The sequence below is a fragment of the Lissotriton helveticus genome, chromosome 6, assembly GCF_964261635.1.
Source record: "Lissotriton helveticus chromosome 6, aLisHel1.1, whole genome shotgun sequence".
NCBI classification, from domain to species: domain Eukaryota; kingdom Metazoa; phylum Chordata; class Amphibia; order Caudata; family Salamandridae; genus Lissotriton; species Lissotriton helveticus.
In genome coordinates, this window is record NC_136067.1 from 1,146,383,737 (window position 1) to 1,146,403,272 (window position 19,536).

At 47.4% G+C, this 19,536-nt stretch overlaps 1 protein-coding gene across 1 annotated transcript in view; it reads right to left on the bottom strand.

The window, feature by feature from the left end:
• COX20 (cytochrome c oxidase assembly factor COX20) overlaps positions 1–19,536 on the bottom strand; it is a 268,147-nt gene that overhangs the window by 152,275 nt on the left and 96,336 nt on the right. The window contains exon 2 of the mRNA XM_078646951.1: positions 2,695–2,809. Coding sequence (XP_078503077.1) covers positions 2,695–2,809 — 115 coding nt within the window. The remainder of the gene's footprint in view (positions 1–2,694; positions 2,810–19,536) is intronic.

Here is a 19,536-nt window from a genome sequence, read left to right on the forward strand (position 1 = left end):
AGCCAGCAAAAAGAGTGAAGGCAAAAATCTGGGGGTACACCATGCAAAGGATGGACATTTTCTACATGGGGCTAGGGAGGTTAGAGGTAAGAGTGTTGAAGCCTCCAGTTCTTGCTGTTTAAATTGGGCCTAGATGTTATGCTTAGTTTCTGCAATTCAGGAAATATAGGTGAATACAGTCATTCAACATAAAATAATATATTCTCCCATAAAATGTAAGGATTAAACTGCCCATTTAGAAAAGTAACACGTTTAAAGCAGATAAATGTTTTGACTATAAGTCTCATGGCAGCAATGCTGATTAAGAGAACATTTAAGTGATGGGTTGGCAGCCTAATCCTTCTTCGAATATGAGATGGCAATTCCATTCTTCAAAGAAAAGAATGTACAAATTGTAGGTCAACATGACCGTAACCATGATATAGATTTTCATTGAAATTTTGTTTTTGTAGTTTTATATAATGCAAACTTGACCTGAAGGTATCAGGGGGCTTTACATGAGCACCAGTTGTATTACAGACGGACACATTCATTTTTAGGCACAGGGAGATTAAGTGATTTGCCCAGATTCACAGGATGTTTGAGCCTCCCACCGGACTCGAACCTGGTTCCCGAGCTTCAAAGTCTGCCCCCCTAGCCGTTAAGCCACACCCTCTCCAAACTTTATTAGATTTTCAAAACATTCTAGAGGAGACCATAACTATAGTAACACTTAAACCCGAATACATACTTACTGTTGTTCAGAATGACATCCTCGTTACAGAACGTAAGATCATGACTGACCCAGTGCCCTTCAGCTACTTCTTTCTGAGATGGTCATGGATGACTGGTGTTTAAGGGCGGTGAGTGTTTTCTTACAGTTCAAGGGGTATTTAAGAGGTATGGGATGGGTGGGGTTTAGGCGTAGAAAGTGGTTCTAGGGTTCAGGAATGGGTGGGGTTATGGGTAGCGAGTGATATTAGGGTTCAGGGATAAGGGATTTTTGGGGTAGAAAGGGCTTTTAAACTTCAGGGAGGAGTGTAAATTGGTTCATTCTCACTCTGGTATTGAACCAGATGTTTACATATCTGAAAGAATTCTGGAAAAGGCTGGATGCACATTCTAGCCAGACTAAATGGATAACAGGGGAAATAAAGTTACAGAGCCATTGGCGGTCATGGCATAAGTGACTGGTTAGCCTTTAAAGAATGCTACTTGCATTTCAAGCATGTGTTTGTGCAAAAGATGTGTAGTCATTAGTGGTAGGTGCTAATGCATCTTTTTTTTAAAGAATAATGGGTTGGAGGAGATTTTAAGAATGTCTTCGATTTTATATCCTATGATACATGTGCCGGAGCTTGTGAGGTACCTATCGGGTAAATGGAGTTATAGAGAAAGCATACAATGGTTGTTGTATTTGAGTTGACTTTGAGGCTTACTGTTTAATGGGGATTGGGACGTTGCACATTTTTTGTAATCTATTATACAGTTCAGCAACAGTGTTTCTTGATTGGACTTGTATAGAGAATAAGGTATTAGGACGAATCCAGTAGTTAAAGTACTTATCAGGGTGGCTAAAGAATGCAGCCAGAACCCTTAACCATAAAACCAGATGTTTAAAACTGGCTTAGATAAAAAGATTATAGGTGGACTGTGATAGCTTATATCTACCAGAATGATGGGCCTGAGGGCAACTAACTTTAGGTACCCATCACCTCTGGCTTTCCTAGCCTCTCACTTGCTTGGGTGAGCTTTATTTCTCACTTCACTTAGTCTCTAAAACCAATGCCTATAACATAAGAACGTTTTAACTACTAATTGAAGAATCACGTCAAGCCTCTACATACACCGAATGACAATTTAAAAAAGATACAACTATATAAACGTTTCATTATTGTTTTTAAGCATTTATATCCAAATGTTCCCCAACGAAGCAGGGCATTTAATTAGGAATGTGAGGAAACCAATACTGAAAATCCCACTGGAATGTATGACTTAAGTAAGAGCTGTATATTGTACTATTTTTTAGGTTGATGTTGGCCAAGTCCTTTTGATTTTACTGAAATTATATTTATAACGTACTTACTTATGGGAGTTTTCAGCTAGGCCTCTTAATCAGGCTCCCCACCACTACAGCATACATCCTGGGGCAATGAGTTAGCGTACTTCAGCCGCTGGCTAAGTTTGCTGTGATTGAGGGCATTCTTCCCTTTCACAAGAGTACATGCACACACAAAATAGTTCTTTTAAGCACCAGGCACTACCATGGCATTGTGTGCTTTTAGAGAACCTGTGCTTTTAGCCAATACTTTTCTTTAGATTGCAGAGGGCCCAGCATCTTCCCAAACAAACTTTTGCAAAAGCCATGACAAAACAAACAAGCACTTACAAAGCCATGATGCCGTTGGTCAATGCCGGACCGGTTGGCTTTGCCGATGCTGGTTTTTAAATGGCATAAAATCATCTATTGAGTTGATCCAGCACTTCGAAGATATGTAATCGCCTATTTTTGCCAAATGGATACTTTGACGAGCAAGCAAGTCAGAAGAGAGGCAAAGTGTGCGTGTAATACACATAGATCACAATGCTGAGTAGGTGCATGCTACATCAGATCATATTAACAGACTCAGACTAGCAATACCAGTTATCAGAAAAATTGAATAGTTTTCCACCGAGAAAGAGAACAACATAAAAATGGCTGCAAATGTAACTCACTTGTTGCCAAAAAATGTCCAAGGCCAGCAACCAGTGATCCCAATGAGCCATAAAGGATTGATTCCCGTGCACAAGGAGTGTTCTGGACATCTAGGAATCCTAGCAGCTTAAAGGACTGTAAAACAAAACAAAGATTCAAGGCACATTTAGTACGGACAGGGATGCCAAACCTAGTGATAACTTCAGTTTCAAACAGGTTAGAGTCACGAAAATCTAGAGTTGAAAAATACTTTGAACAGTCTTTTTTGTTTGTTAATCAAATACGCAAGTAATGGTTTAAGGTCCGCATATATGACGCCACTAATTGAATACGTTCTTATATTTCTATTACTGACTCATTACAAAACCAAACAAGCATTGGAAATGCAATAGGTCTCGCAGCATTAGAGTTAGTGCTTTTAGAATTGTTTATGGTTTTTTTTTGTAAATCTTTAGCATTTTTGTTTCCTGTAGCCAATGCTAAAGAATTACAAAAAAAAAAGCCATAAACATTTCTAAAAGCTCTAACTCAAATGCTCCGAGACCTATTGCACTGTGTGAGGGTGAGGGGTTGAGGGTGAGTGAGGGTGAGGGTGAGTGAGGGTGAGGGTGGGTGAGGGTGAGTGAGGGTGAGTGAGGGGTTGAGGGTGAGTGAGGGTGAGGGGTTGAGGGTGAGTGAGAGTGAGGGTGAGTGAGGGTGAGGGTGGGTGAGGGTGAGTGAGGGTGAGTGAGGGGTTGATGTTGAGGGTGAGGGGTTGAGGGTGAGTGAGGGTGAGTTGGGGTTCACCCAGAAACCCCAACTATGAACACAATTCCCTGAAAAAAAGCTTCATCAAGGTACCATGCGTGTATCCCATAGGCATGCGCAACATGAAATACTGATCGCATGCGCACAGCGTGATTCGAGGGAGGAGGCTACACTGTGATGAACTACTCTTTCAGACAAGCGCGCAAATATACTTTACTCTTTTGCACCTGCGCACAGCTTAAGACACTGCTCACCTAGCCCTGTATGGACGGAATATAAGTGGACAGGGCCCCGAGGTTTAATTTAATATAAACTCGAGACTCCGGTGAAGTAAAATGTAACTGTTAAAAACATAATGAAACTTATACAGATCCAAAAATCTAAAACACCGATTGAATCCAGAGGAAAACATTTGAAGCTGACGACAACTGAATCGCTTTTGGGACGACTCTCAAGACAGACCCATTAGGTGTGTTCTCCCGACACCCATTATACGTGTTGATACACAACGAACTAACTGAGCACAAGCTTTTTGGTTACATTAGTTTGTCAATATACCGTTTACAGGCAGAGCAGATTAAAGAATGATACAGACTAAAAGAATGCCGTACAACACGGGTATCCTTGACTCGAGCTCCAGCTACAGCTAATGTTTTTCCTAATTGGAACGTGACTTTATTTTACCTTTCTGTCACATTTGTTTACAGGTAGTGGTGTATAATGTAAAATATCCTACCTATTGAGAGGGAATTCAAATCTCAGGCTCCAAAACAGCCCTTCTTCAAATGACGGCCGCTAAGAGGATTAGACCAATAATGCCCTTCTCTCCTTCCACGTTTTTCTTCTTTTTTTTCAAGAAAAGATTTCTTCTCCCGGAGCAAAACCGTTTAGGCAGGAATTAAGGTTAAAAAAGGGAGGGGTTAGAGGGCGGGAAGAGCTTTTCATTTTAGACAGGGCAAGAATTCGGGATTACGAACCGGTTGTACGGACCCGCAAAAGACTATTCTACTCGCAAAGATGTTTTCCAGTGAAAGCCAAAATAAGAAAAATATATTTAAATATATTCAAAAGAGGAAACGCAATGAATTAAGACGAAGTGAGAGAGGAAAAGGCGCGAAAAATGCACATCAGAGAAGGGTACCTTAACTGACCCGAAGGAATACGCATATGTCTTGCATTACTTCAAAAAAAAAAACCCCAGTTACAAGATAACACGCCAATTGTGTTATTTGCCTACCATTTGTGTCTTTTAAATTACATTCTTTGCGAATTTCTTTACACATTCAAATATAGCTCTGTGTTTTTAGGCGCTATAGCGCACAATTTGTTGTGACATACTGTAATGTCCTCGATTTTTGGTGAGACACTATAGCAACCATGCTTTTTGGATAAACTGACATGTTAACGGTTTTTTGTAAGACGCTATACAGTCCATCCTTGTATTACATGTGTTTGTTCTTACGCTGCCGCGATCACTCTTTTTTGTGAGATGTAATTGTGTAAAAGGTTATTTTGTGAGACATTACAGTGAACACGTTGTTTAGACGCTAGAGTCGATGCAATTTTTTTTTAAACTATAGTTCCCACGTACTTATGTTAGATGCTATAGTGGTCACGGCGTTTATGCGACTCTGCTATCAACACTTTCTAGTGAGGCGCTATCAACACTTTCTAGTGAGGCGCTGTATTGACCTCGCGCTCATGTGAGGTATTGTAGAGACGTCTTTTTATGAGACTCTAAACTGTCATAAAAGATGTGGGTGAGGCGCTATAATTTTCGCACACCTCTGTGAGATGCTATAGGAATCACGCTTTCATATAAGAGTCTCTGTGCTGTCAACACTTGTTGTAAGCCACGCGCTTCTACCAGATGGCAAAGTGACCACACCTCTTATATAATTGTATACCGGCAAAAGTTATTTTTGTCTGGGCTACAGTGTCAGGGCTTTTTTGAGACTTTGGAGGGCTTTCCGTGAAACGCTGACAGTGACAAGATGTTGTGTGGCACTACATTATGAACTCATTTGTGATACGCTATAGCGTAGCTCGGATTTTTTTGACCAGGCGCTACTTTGTCCATCTCATTGAAGCAGACCGGATTCAGTATAAAAGAAATCTCGTAGAAATGCGCTCCTCGGACGGAGCATGACCGGACTATCCCGTTGGCCCCATTTCATGTGTGAGTAGCGTCTCCGGTGCTGAGACTCTGCTTGCAATGAGGGACATAGGGTTTTGCTTTTCCATATAAAAGTGGGGCTTTGAGTAAAAAAATGCACAGATTAAACCTGTGTTCACGCCTCACAACGCATCATTGCAGAGTTCTGCTACTAGTCACCTGACCTCGGGCTTCGAGGCGCCATTCTGTCTGTGACAGTCACTGCTCCTGTGCTTTGGAAGTATGTCTGTCCCTAACTGCCCACTGTCCTTGGCCTTATGTGCGCCGGTTCGGGGGACGAGTTGCTGTTAGTCGCCAGGCTGCGCACTCAGAAATGTAAATGCTAGTGCCCGCGGGCACGCGCAGCCGGCACGTGCACCCGCGGGGAGCACCGGGTCCGAATGCCAGGTCGTGCAGCAGAGAAGGGGCTTCCGTGGCGGGTGCATGTTTGTTGATTCCCCACATAGGGTCCATGGCTGGCTTTGCACTGTCTGCAGCACGTGTTGTCCTGAGCACAACAGTGCCCGCGCACCCACACCTGAAGACACCCCCGGGCAGCGGAGCGCATCTGGTGCTGGAGACTGATTATGAAATACATGTAGTTCAAGTTCTCAGTAAAAGGTGAGCTCTGACCCCTGCTCCGGTCGGCCCTCGTAGTCAGTCTTTACCACCACGTGCTACAGGTACAACCTGTGAGGTAACTCCGAGGTGAAGGGAGCTTTCTCACTGCCCAACAGAATAATAGGTGCGCTGCTTTTATTCCAGCAGCCTAGACCCGGTGAGAAATATAAACATAAGTCAGCAAGGGGGTATCAAGTTAAGGGGGCTGTAAGAAGAGGGCTGGGGTTCTAACTGTGTTTGTGTTAATGACAAATCGTTTCTTGCGCCCAGAGCCCCGAGTGCAAAAGAAGGGGCTGATTTACAAGCCTCTGGCGCCACTTTTTCCATATTAAAAGTGAGGCATCGGAGGGCAGGAGGCTTGGAAATACGCCCTGAAGTACAGATCTTGGCTTTCCGCATGTCTAACAAACATCTCTGGGGCCTTGGACCTTCAGAAGCCTTAGGTCCCCCCAAAAGCGAGTGACCGAATATTTTAATACCATGAAGCCACACTGGGTATCGATTCAACACGATCAGCAGGATTTAAGCAAATTATGGTGCCATCTTTACACAGTGCTCGGCTCCCCTCATTGTCCCCAAATCACCGCGAAAAGCAGTTTACCCAGAAACCACTTTACTTTCTCGTTGTTGAGCTTCTGGGAACTATATAGCCGTTTCTTCTAAATAACATGTTCTTCAAAAGGCAAACGCTACATTGCAATAGGGCATTTCGTGCTTCCGAAGATGTCTCGAACAGACTGCGGGCAGGGGAGGGGGCGGAGCGGGGAGAGGGAACAGACGGAGGGAAGGCCAGATAAGGGGAGGGGGGAGGAGAGTAGGAGGAGGAGAGTAGGGGAGGCACGGCCTAGCGGCCGTGCAATCAAGAAGTGAGGGGGCGGGAGAGTAGGCAAGGCAGGCGGCTGGGGGGAGGGGGGAGGAGAAATGCGACGCGACATGGCAGGCAGAGAAAATGGGGAGGGGGCGGATCCGGAGGTGCGTCGTGACACTCGTGAGGGGGAGTGGAGAAGGAGGGGGGAGTAGAGTAGGGGAGGCACGGCCTAACGGCCGTGCAATCAAAAAGTGAGGAGGCGGAGCTGGGGGAGGCTGTGACAGAGAGAGCAGGCAATGCAGGCGGCTGGGGGCTTGTGCACGCGCTTTGAAGCTCATTGCGCATGCGCATTGAGCTTCAATTTCTCGTGCACTGCAAGGAATCGCCACGATTCCTTGCAAGTTGGATAAAGAGTGGATAAGCCCCCATAGTCTCGCAAGCTCGATGCGCATGCGCATCGACAGGCGAGACCTAAAAAGGATAGCACCAACATATAAGTATATACAAAGCCATGTCATTATTTGGGAGGTGGAAGGGAGGGGCAAATAAAAGAAACAAAAAGCAACTGTCTCCTTGCCCTCTCCGAGGGCAATGCAGTCACCAGCATCATTGACCTCATTAAACTAACAGAAAGGACAAAGAAAGCAGCAAGTTCAGACTGACATGACAAAGAGGGGCGAAAGGCAGAAGTGCAAGTTATCCTCCGTTGGCTTCAGAATAGGTTTAAAAAAAAAGTAAATAGCTCCCAAGCCAAAACGTGGAGAGGGTTAATTAGCCTTTTAATGGCAATTGATTACAGAGGATTCAAATGAGAAAATAACGAATAAAAGGGGAAAAAATGCTATATATAACTAAACAGAACTCACATTTGAGGCATTCATTACTGCCAATAAATGCTCATTCCTTTAATAGCTCTCTTACCTTATCCACTGTGAACCCCGATACAAACCCGCGATCTTATCCACACCCAACCCCTCCATCAACTCATGCGTCCAACATTCACCTTCGCAGTTACTTCTACTCACTCACTTTCGCAACTCTCCCCCTTCACTCACTCAATTGTAAAATAAAATAAAAAATGACAACGTGCCATTTTCTGTTGATCATACAAAAAGATGATAGTACCTAAGAGGATGAGTTTCAGTGGGAGTAATGCTTAGTGATGCCATGTTATTTAGTCTAAGCAGTTTTGAATGACAGCAGCATTCTGCCAAAGGCGTTTCGCCCGGGGGGTTTCACCGTTTATTCATCTCTACGACAAGTGTCGGTGCAATGTTGTGCAGGATGTGCCAGTCCTAGATGGAGCCCCACTGTCATCATTTATGGCATACTGGAGCTGCTGCTGGGGGGGAAGCAGTGTCAGACAATTGAGCACTGCAGAGAGAAGGACGCAGAGTCAATAGTCTTCGGAAGGGGTGAAGGGCAGGCAGGCACAATAACTGTAATCCGGTAACTTGCACAAAGTCCCCAGAGGCGTATTTTGGAATTACGCGGGACTCTCCCAGGTTTATCCTGGCAAATGTCACAGGTTCCTGAGACTGTAAATGTCTTTGGATGAACTAACCTTTCCTCCACAGTAACAGTGCTGGGTGAGGGATGAACCCTGGGGTAGATTAGTGCCCAGCGGAACCGGCGGGATTCTACAGAAGCAGCATTAGGGGACTGGATTATTACACTTGAATGCCTGATAAAAATCAGAGGAGGGAACTGCAAAAAATTATGGATGAGTATGGTGTAAAACATGACGAGTGATCTTTGTTTCAAGAATAAACACTATAACATGATAAAAGAAAATTAAAGGAGGACGTCAGGGCATTGACACATTCTCACACACTTCCCACAGAAATCAACAAGCATTTACAATGCAATAGGTCTCCCAGTATTAAAGTTTGAGCTATTGGCATTGTATATTACAATGTGTTACATTAATTTGTTATCAAACTCTGAATTGTTGTATAAAGATGATTTGTGTCACGTGACTTCCCTACCATCTCCTGCATGGCCTGCTGCCTGCAATGTCGTAATGCAAGAGGATGTTCCTGAAAGAACTTTACAATCTACTTCAGTATCCCACAGTGGCCCGCACACACCGTCTCACACTGCATCATGATGACTGACTCGCCACTTTATTTATTCATGTGTTTTTGAGCGCGGACTTTACCCGAAGGCGAGCGCTTCACAATAGGAACAAAACCGATACATGATGATGAGCCGAGCGTTACATCTTAATTACGTTTTTGAAGTTTTACGTTTTTTAACTTTAACAGAGGAGAACGGACTCACCTGACCTGAGAGGGCTGGGGTCGCAAGGCGAGCTGGAGCGGATGAGGGCAGCTGAGGTGGGGAGGGGAGGCAGCTGAGAGGGGGGGGCAGCGCAAGCCTCAAGGCTAGCCAGGTAGGGGGCGGACAATTTAAATGATTGCATGCAATTTGCAAATAAAGGCCCCGCCGGTGATGAGTCCTGAGTGACCTGAGAGCTTGGCTTTGTCTTCTCTTCTCTGCTGCGCGGCGCACGCCCCTGATGTCACACGCGCTTGAGCTAATTGCGCAATGCGCATGTGTTGTCCCTGCCAGCTGGTCGTGTGCGCGTGAGGAAAACTACCGTGGGGCGGGACTTCCGTTTCCTGCTGGAAGCCGCGCCCACGGAGTGCCTGCCCAGGAGAGGAGCGGTGGCGGCTGAAGTCCGGAGTGGCGGTAAGTGGGGGCGGGGGGGCGCTCGGTGCACTTGTGAGTGTGTGTGTGCACGCGTGTGTGTATGCGACAGCGGGGGTAGGTTCTCTGTATGTGTGGGTGCGTGCGTGCATGGGCGCTTGTGTGTGTGTGTGTGTGTGTGTCTGTGTATGCGTCTGTGTATGCGCATGCGTGTTTGGTGAAAGAGCTTCCCGGGAGACAGCAGCTGAGCGCGAGCGCGTGCCCCGCTCAAATCGCCTCCTTGAGGAGGCAATGCGCGCGGCCAGTACTGTCTCCTGGGGAGCACAGTCAGTGACAAAAGATCTCCTGGCGGACACAGCGCTGACGCGCTGTTAAACGCCAGGAGACCTAAAAAGAAAAGAAGGGGGGTTAGCGTGGAGCCTTCGATAAACAAAAGTGCTTTGTGATGGTGCAGCCAAGTAGTGAACGCTGTTTCAATTCCGCCCTTGTCAATGCACGTGCACAGTTGCAAAGAACACACTTCCGGCGTTTTCAAAGAAGCAAGAGCCCAACAATGTCTGTGCTGGTAAATGTCCATGACGTGGCGCTGTCACACTATAACACAGCTGGCACTGTCCTGTGACATGTGTCACACCTCTACTCCATCCTGCTTTAAGCCGAAACATTCTATATATGCTTGTAATTGTAGGAGCGTGAAATAAAACTGCAAGCCCCAGAAACCAATGCGCTGTTGGAACAAAATGAAAGAATGGGTGGAAATGTCACACGCGACGTAGGACCCCTTGGTAGCTATTCACTGTAAGTGCAGTCTGTGTGCATTGATGTCAGTAACAGGCACACACTGTTGTTGTAAGGCCGCACGCCATTTGCAGATCAGTATAAGGGAGGGGTGTTTACTTTAGAACAGAGTGTGTCTGTGAACTGTATAAGGCTACAGCTTAATACAACTCAATCCTTACAGTTACTATTAAACGTCAACAGAAGTCCGAGCCAGCATAACCCAGAGCCCCGGGCACCTATATCGGGTTACAATGCAGATGCATTTATTGTGCAAGATTACTTTGTGCTGTGCCTGATGCAGTACGTGACGTCAGTGCAAACAAACTGCAATCGGGAGGTATCGCAGAATCCTTGTCCCGTTAATATTAATCAGACAGGGATGGGGTTTGCAAATTATTCTGAAAGGCTGTGAATGGAGGCCGAAGACGGCAAACCCCCCTCCCCTTCATACCCCCCACCCCCATTCTCAGCATGATAGAGAGCTGCCCCCGCCCCTCAGCCTGGCAGAAGCTGCAATGTTAAAAACACACACACTCACAAACACCCCTTCCCCAATTGAAAGGACGTCCCATCGGGGAAGCACGCAGCTCTACGGATCCCGGCAAAGTGAAAGCTGTAACCTAAGGTACAAAATAATGACATTACGACATAAAACAGTCATTCATTCTTTTTCAATTGTCCACGATACCGCAGGAAAAGGAATTCTCCAGTTTACAATTTTTGACCTTAAGTGCACGTATGCAATTGAACTGTTGTTTGGGGCTCTGGCCACCTGTTTCTTTCTGTAATGCCAACATCCCCCTCCTCTCACCCAGCCCCCTGCAGTGTTTTGGTTTGCTAACCCCTTGCTGGCAGGGGAGGAGGAGGGCAGTGATTTGTGAGCTGGTAGCCATAAATACCCCGTGGGGGGTTAATGGGTTGCCACATGTTAAAGTTTATGGCATCTTTTAGGGTAACATTTCTTAACACCTCTCTGCTACACGTCTCTACGCACCCCAGGTCCCCACACAAGTTTCTGTGATCTGCCCCAGAGCTGATCTTTCCATGCCCACTGGAATGCAACGGCACTTTCAGCTCTAGGGCAGATGTCAACGGCACTTGTTGCTGCCCTTTGGAAACACGGAGTTGCCATAAAAACAGCTGATACCATTTCGATAATGCTCCCCGTGTCCTATGACACTTCTTCAGGCTTTCATGCATACCTAAGCATGCTGGGGCTTGTAGTTTTTTTTGGGACACAATTTGAAGACTGCCCTACAAAGCTGTTGACTTAAAACCCAAGACAGGCTGAAGGCGTCACTCCGGACACAGGGCCACCTCGTAGTTATCCTTCTAGGATTTCTCAAGGGACACTCGCTTCACTAGCATCAATAGCCCGCCATTTGGATTTGGACAATACCTTAATTTCGAAGGGGTAATTAAACCATCGATTGTGAGATAACAGACCCAGTTAGACTGCCGCAGATGATCTGACCAGTTAGAATTATTCGAGGAAGGGTTAATTCATTAAACTTGACTTCAAGACATTATTCGTCATCATGTGGCCCAAAAATAACAGTAGGGATTGTTGAAATGACAGGGGGTCACGTTGACACAAGAAAGCACAACAAACCCAGCTCTTCCCTCAAAGAGCGCGCGCCGCAGTCAGTCACCAAGCTCCCCCCACCTCCCTTTGCTATTCCAGTCACAGGCCTTACGGTAGCAGGGGCCGCAAATATCCCAGGCCCTTCCCGCACGCCACGAGGCTTTATTCCACGCACCTAAAAATAAACCATACCTAGGCCCAGAGAAGCCGAACTGCCATTTTCCGAGCTGGCGCGAGCGTGTGCACGTGAGGAAAACTACCGTGGGGCGGGACTTCCGTTTCCTGCTGGAAGCCGCGCCCACGGAGTGCCTGCCCAGGAGAGGAGCGGTGGCGGCTGAAGTCCGGAGTGGCGGTAAGTGGGGGCGGGGGGGCGCTCGGTGCACTTGTGAGTGTGTGTGTGCACGCGTGTGTGTATGCGACAGCGGGGGTAGGTTCTCTGTATGTGTGGGTGCGTGCGTGCATGGGCGCTTGTGTGTGTGTGTGTCTGTGTATGCGTCTGTGTATGCGCATGCGTGTTTGGTGAAAGAGCTTCCCGGGAGACAGCAGCTGAGCGCGTTCGCGAGCGCGTGCCCCGCTCAAATCGCCTCCTTGAGGAGGCAATGCGCGCGGCCAGTACTGTCTCCTGGGGAGCACAGTCAGTGACAAAAGATCTCCTGGCGGACACAGCGCTGACGCGCTGTTAAACGCCAGGAGACCTAAAAAGCAAGCAGGGGAGAGAAACATGCAAACAATAACAATGTTTGGAAATTGTGTTACAGCAAAAATAACACACATCAAGTTAAAAAAAAAAAAAGCTCCCGATTAAATCTGGCTCACCATAAAGAGTGGGCAAGTGGATTTTCCGAGCCCGATCACAGTTCCGATTTAATGAGAATGCTGCCATAATTTGTCACCTCACTCTATGGCACTAAATTGGACCGGTAGATTTCTTTTACTGAAACAATTAAGATTTCTGAACCATATAGTCACTTGTGGCACGTAAATATACAATTCTACACCCTTGGCATAATACAGTTCCTCAATTTAATAAAGTAAAGTACTAATAAAGTAAAGTACTAACTGGACATTCACATTTTTGAGTGATATCAGCTGAGGTATATTGAATTCTGAATTAAGCCCCTCTATCGCCTGGAGTAAGCCTGGACTGCTAGCAGTCTCTAAGTAAGAGCCTCGTGTACTTAAAGGGAGTCTAGTGACTATTCTATTTGAAGTACACATGCATGGTGCCCTGGGGAAACTAGTGGTAAATTATTTTACCCCAAAAAACAATATTTAGTAACCTTTAAATACCAAGGTACACGAAGAACGTCGTCACATTGCCAAATTGTCTTGTAGGGATATTTAGAGATTAAATAACAGACTGGTGGCTCTAAAATGTCGGTAGGCTTGGGCAGAGATAATTGAATTGAATTGTATTGTAATTGCATTTATATAGCGCTTACTACCCCTGACGAGGCGTCAACGCGCTTTTTCGGCGAGTAGCATGCTACTCCGGGACCCATAGAGGATTAGTGTTGAATTAGTATAGTGAAACATGCAAGTACATTTAAGCGGTGGATAGGTTAGTCAGGTATTTGGATTTGGAATGATAGCAGAAGGATAGAGGAGGACAAACGTTTGTATTTATATAGCGCATGTTGACGCACGCTATTCAGAAAGCCTACAAAGGATTAGTGGTGAAATAATATGGTGAAATATGAAGTAATTTCAGTGGTGGATATTAGTCAGTTACTTGGAGTGAGAAGGATAGCGGAGGGATAAAAGGGGAAGAAAGATTTGCATTCATATAGCACTTGTTACCCCTGATGGGTGTTCAATAGCTTTTCTGGCGAGTAGCACGCCACTCCGGAACCCATAAAGGATTACTGTTGAAAATTAGTATAGTAAAAGAAAATGAAGTCATTTGAGTAGTGGATATGTTATTCAGTTATTTGGGTAGTATATGAGTATAGTTTAATATGGAATTTGAGATGTGAACATGTTAGTCTGTTAATTTCGATTGAAAAGGATAGTGGAGGGATAAAAGAGTGAAAGATTTCTTCTTTTTAAAAAAATTTTTTTGTTTTTTTAGGTCTTAACAATAGGAGGAGGCTTTTGGATGAGTAAAAATGAGTTTGGAGGGGTTGATTGGCGTTGTGTTAGTGATGAGTGTATTGGTTAGTGGTATAGGATAGAGTTGTGTACTGTTTGTAGGTGATGGTGGATATGTGTGGTAGTTGGGATAGTAGGGTGTGTAGATGTGGTTTGGTTGGGTTTGTAGTGCAGGCTGGTACACTAATCTTTGCATATTGTTGTGCGCCGTGTACATTTGGTGTGAGTGTGTTGCTCTGTTTGTGGATGTGGATGGTGTGGGCTGGGTATTGCTAAATAAGAAAAAGGGCAGCATTTCTTGCCCTAGTCTCGAACAGGCTCAAACAGGAAACTGCCCTTGTCCTCTCTGCCCTTAACAGGCTTAAACAGGAAACTGCCCTTGTCCTCTCTGTCCTTAAAAGGCTCAAACATAAAACTGCCCTTGTCCTCTCTGCCCTTAGCCTCGACGCCCGGGCTGAGACGCCCTAAGCCTGGCCTTTTTTTATAGCCCTAGTAATCAGGTGACCTCTTCAGCCAATGGGAACCCTAGCCCTAACACTATCCAATCACAACACTAGCCCTAAAATCTGGAACCAATACGACTCCAGGACCTTACAGCCAATCTTAGCCCTAGTCCAAGCACCCAATCAGTTAAAAAAACCCTGATATCTACGTCCAATAAAGGCCCTAGCCCTACCAGTAGTCCCAAAATAAGCCCATGCAAGCAATGGCACAGGTAGCCCTAGTCCCTACATCCAATAGAAAGCCTAACCCTACTCTAAGTCTTACACCTAGTCCAGCAACCAATCACACCAGAAGCCCTAATCGCTACTTCCAATTAAAGGTCTAACCCTAGCCCCACCCTACTCCCAACAAACAATAACATAGGAAGCCCTAGTCCCTACTTCCAATTGAAATCCTAACCCTAGCCCTAGTCCCAACCCTACAATGATTGAATCACAGACCCAGAAACCAATCAGAACCCTCAAATACCCAACCAATGAGGACATTAACCCTAATCCAATAGAAACACCAGATACAACCGCCAATCAGTGTAGACATGTACCAACCACTAGCAGACCATATAAGGTCCCAGCGACCTCAGACAATGTTTGCTGGCCAGTGAGTTGGAAGCTGCTTCTCCTGTTCAGAATCTCCTAGGAGACAGACAGGCTCAATCCACACTTTGGACTTCAGCAGGTAGGGGCCTCACTAACTTGAAATCAAGCAATACTGTTTGAATAAAACTTTACTCCCCCTGCTGCCCAAAAAACGAAGTGCACAGGCTCTAGTAAAACACAGTTTAAACAGCTCACAGAAGCACCCTCTGATGTAGAAAAAAATCCCTGTGGGAGGGGGGGGGGGAGTCAGGAGGGATGGTTTCACTGGCTTGTGAACACAAAATGGTGGCTGGGAGTGCACTGTTTTAAGATACAGGTCTTAGCACAGAGCAAAGGAGAAATTGGGAAAGAAAACAGAATTGTCACCAAGGAATGAGAGGGACACACTACAGAGGTTGGACTGCAAATCCCACAATTCAACACATTAAATGGAGGCAATCATGGGCAGGGAAAACCACAAATTTAAAACACAACACAGGTGATAAAATATGCAATTACAGGCAGGCTAAAACTACAATTTTTTACTGTAACAACCACAGGCATAGACAGTAAACACAGAAAGTGAAAATCGTTTTTTGTTTAAGATGTTTTTATTGATTTCCACAAAAAGATAAATGAGCCAGTATGCTCCACAATCATCGGGTGACAACCCGGCATAGTAGTATTGTGCAGGTGGCCAAGAGAACAATAAACGTGAATACAAAACCCCCCTCCCCTCCCACCCCTCCCCCTTCCCCTCTCCTCCTCCGCAAAGATAAGGTAACCCGCGACCTAGGGAAAGGATAGTCCAGTAAAGAGGCCCAGTACAACTAAGAATCAGGCGTGTCAGGAGTGGGCGCCAGTGGGGGATCAGTCAAGCGTAACAATCTAAGATATTTGGGACATGTAAGCTCTGTAAATTCAGATGTCAACAGCGCTACAAGGGGGGCCCAGAGTTCGTGGAAGAATCCTCGGCGTTGGTTAGGGAAAGGGAAATCTTCTCCATCCCTAAGATAAACCACAACTTGTGTAACCAGCCTAACCGGGTAGGAAGCACCGTGGAGCCCCAGTGTGTCAAGACGTTTTGTACTGCAGCCCCTACCGTCAGTGCCATTTGTTTGCCTCTCCTAGAATGAAGCGGGAAGGTGATGGCATTGGGGAGGCCAAGAAGAACATAGGCCGGGAATCTCGGGATCTGTGTCTCGAAATGGGAGTCGACCTCATCTAGTATTTGTGACTCGAATTTGTTCCCAGGTAAGGGCAATCCCAGAGCAAGTGTGTGAGAGTACCCGGTGCGCCGCAGCCGCACCAGCACAACGGACTGCGCGAAGGGTTGCTCCTATGGAGCAGTACAGGCATCAAATACCAGTACGTGGCCAGTTTGGTGGCCGTTTCAATGGATGCCACATTACAAGCCGTGCGGCGGGCCCGATGGTGAATATCTTTCCATTCCTTCGGGAAAAGCTCCCTTCCCAACTCACCCTCCCACCGCAGTTGGGGGGGACCTTACGAACTTGTACATGTCCGAGGTCAGGCGCACGTCACTGTGTCTCGAAATGAGCCACCGCTCAAACGGCGTTAGCAACCGCTCCACTCCCTCCCGTACCCCTTCCTGTAGTACCCAGTGTCTAATCTGAAGATAATGAAATCGCTCCGTTTCAGGAAGCCCAGAGTCAGTACGGAACTCCTCAAACGGACGATGGCCAGAGAGATCAAAGAAGTGCCCAATGGATCGGTTAGCTTCCGTTGTCCAATGTTGAAACTCCCTATAATCAAGGCCGGGCATAAAGTCCGGGTGCTTCACAATAGGCGTGATGGGTGACGGAAATGTGGTAAGTCCTCTCACAGTCGCAGTCTTGTCCCAAGCCGCCATAATGGGCCGGGTCACCTCAGATAGGTACAAATTGCGATGGCGACTCTGACGGGGCAGAAAGGGCACTCCCCAAAGAGTGCGAGTCGCGAGACCCCTATCCATAAATAACCAATGTTTCTCGGAGTCTGATCGAGTCCATTCCACCAAAGCCCGTAGCTGAGCCGCCCGCTGTTAGACCTGACACCTTTTGGCGTGGTTCTCCCCCCATCTTTTTGCCTCTGACTCATGTGTTTTGATGCTGTGCTGGATTTCGTTTTTGCGGATTTAGATGTTTTGGACACTCTGCCACTGCTGATCAGTGTCAGAGTGTAAGTGCTCCTTCTGTAAATTGTGATATTGATTGAGTATACCTAATTGGCATATTTGTATCACCACGAAGTCCCTAGTAGAGGGCACTGTGTGTGCCAGGGCTGGTGATGACAAATGCTACTAGTGGGCCTGCAGCGCAGATTGCGCCACCCACATGAGTAGCTTTAAAAAGGTGACTCAGGCCTGCCAGCGCAGGGCCTGTGTGCAGTCAGTGACTGCCATGTCAGCCTGGCCAGTGTCCCCACTGGCTAGGCCTAATCCTTCCCTGTCTGTGCACATCAGTCACCCCTATGGAAGGCTCAAGGTACCCCCCTGGGCAGGGTGCAGTGTATGGATAAGGTAGAGCATGTGCTAGTGCAGGTACTATGCTCTGGTAGTGGGCTACAGCCATTTTGTGTGCTCACTGCTGTAAGGCTATCTTGCTCCATAGAGTAACATGGAGGGGGGCTGGGCCCATGTGATACCAGCCTATCTCCCCATAGGAACAAGATGGGACATAAGTGAAAGATATCCCTGGACTCAGAATTTAATGACACATCTTTTAGTGAAGGGTGTTTTTAAATCCTGGGTTGGAGAATAGCCCTTTAAGAAAGTGGCTGTTCTCTTGTCTAAACCTTTCTGTGTGCCTGGGTTTGTGGAATGTCTGCCTGGACTGGATGTGACAGGAAGGGGCTGCAGAGCCCCAGAGGAGAGGGTCGGAGCCATCCCGGGGATGAAAGGGCACATCTGCCTGCTTGGGAGGAGGGAGGAAGGAATGCCAGATAAGTGCTGGGCTGTGCCTGCCTACCTCCCCCACATTAGCTCTCTCCTGGTGGTCAACTGACCCCACTGGCCCTGAAGCTGACAGGAAGAAGAAAGCCAGAGACACCTCAGTGCTCCGCAACCCCCAGAACTGGTTTAGACTGGACCCAGGGCCTCCATGCACAAAGAACTTCAAAGACATTGGGGTGTATAAGGAAAGGACCCCTGTCTGCAGAGGATTAGATTCTGAAATTCTGCAAGCAAGAAGGAACCCTCGCTGGAAGGAGGACAGCTAGAGAACTGAAGGAAGACTGCCTTGCTGTGTGCTCTAAGGGCTGACTTGTTCTGCTGTCCACCTGGAAGCTAAGGAGAAGAAAGGGACTTTGCTGTGTGCTGTGACCCTGCCTACTTGAAACTGCCAAGACTCTGCTGTGTGCTGTGTCTACATCTGAATCTCCAAGGGCCTGAGAAGAGCTGGCCTCCTGCTGGGAACCCAGGGCTAAAGGTTCCTAAAGCTATCCCAGGAAACAGCTGCAAAATCGTGCTGTTGGGACCCGGAAACGCGTGGTGCTGGACTGCGGAGCGTGAGGAGGAGATCGGTGTGCTCATCGGCACATTAATCGTGAGGGTTGGAGGCTTGTGGAGCCTCCCCTCGTGAAATCTGCTCCCAGGTGGTGGCAAGGTCGAGAGGGGGGTCTAGTTCTGACCAGCGCCCTTTAAAACCCTTTGCCGCCAAATCACCGTCGCAGCCCGGGGCCAGGATCACCCCTGGAAGTTGCTGTTCGTGACCAGGAGCGGCCGCGGCGAAGAACGAAGCCGCCGCGACCCCATTGGCTGAGGGAGCCGAGCCCCCTCGCTAACGCCGCGACGGGATTGGCCCGCGCGGCGCAGCGTCATCAGCTGTGGTGTGCCGTGATTGGCTGAGCCCGCGGAGCGTCATCGGCGAGGCCGCGCTGCCATTGGTTGGCGGCCTCGCGCTCAGAGGGGCTCGACTGAGGGCCGCGACCGGATTGGCTGCCTCCGCTGAAGCTGCGGGAGGTGCCGAAGAATTGCCCAAAATCACCGCCGGGACCGGGAAAGAGCTCTGACCCCGCCGAGGGACCTGGAAGCGTCCCGCACCCCTGGCCCGCCGTCCCTCCATCAGGTGAGCTTCACCGCCTCCCCCGCCGCTCGTTGGATTGTCGAGAGCGGGCGGGAGAGGAAAGGGGACCGGCCGGGGCGGGGACGCGTGCAGTCTGCACGGCTGGTGCGCAGTGGTGCGCCTGTATCTCAGGAAGACGCGAGGCTGCCCCGGGGACGAAAAAGAGTCCCTGGGCCTCGCGAGGGAGTTGCAACAGCGCATGAAGCCCACGGATATAAGTACACGTGGGCCTTGTTTTCTTTGCGCATGCTGGGAGCATCACAGTATAAATCAGTGGCCA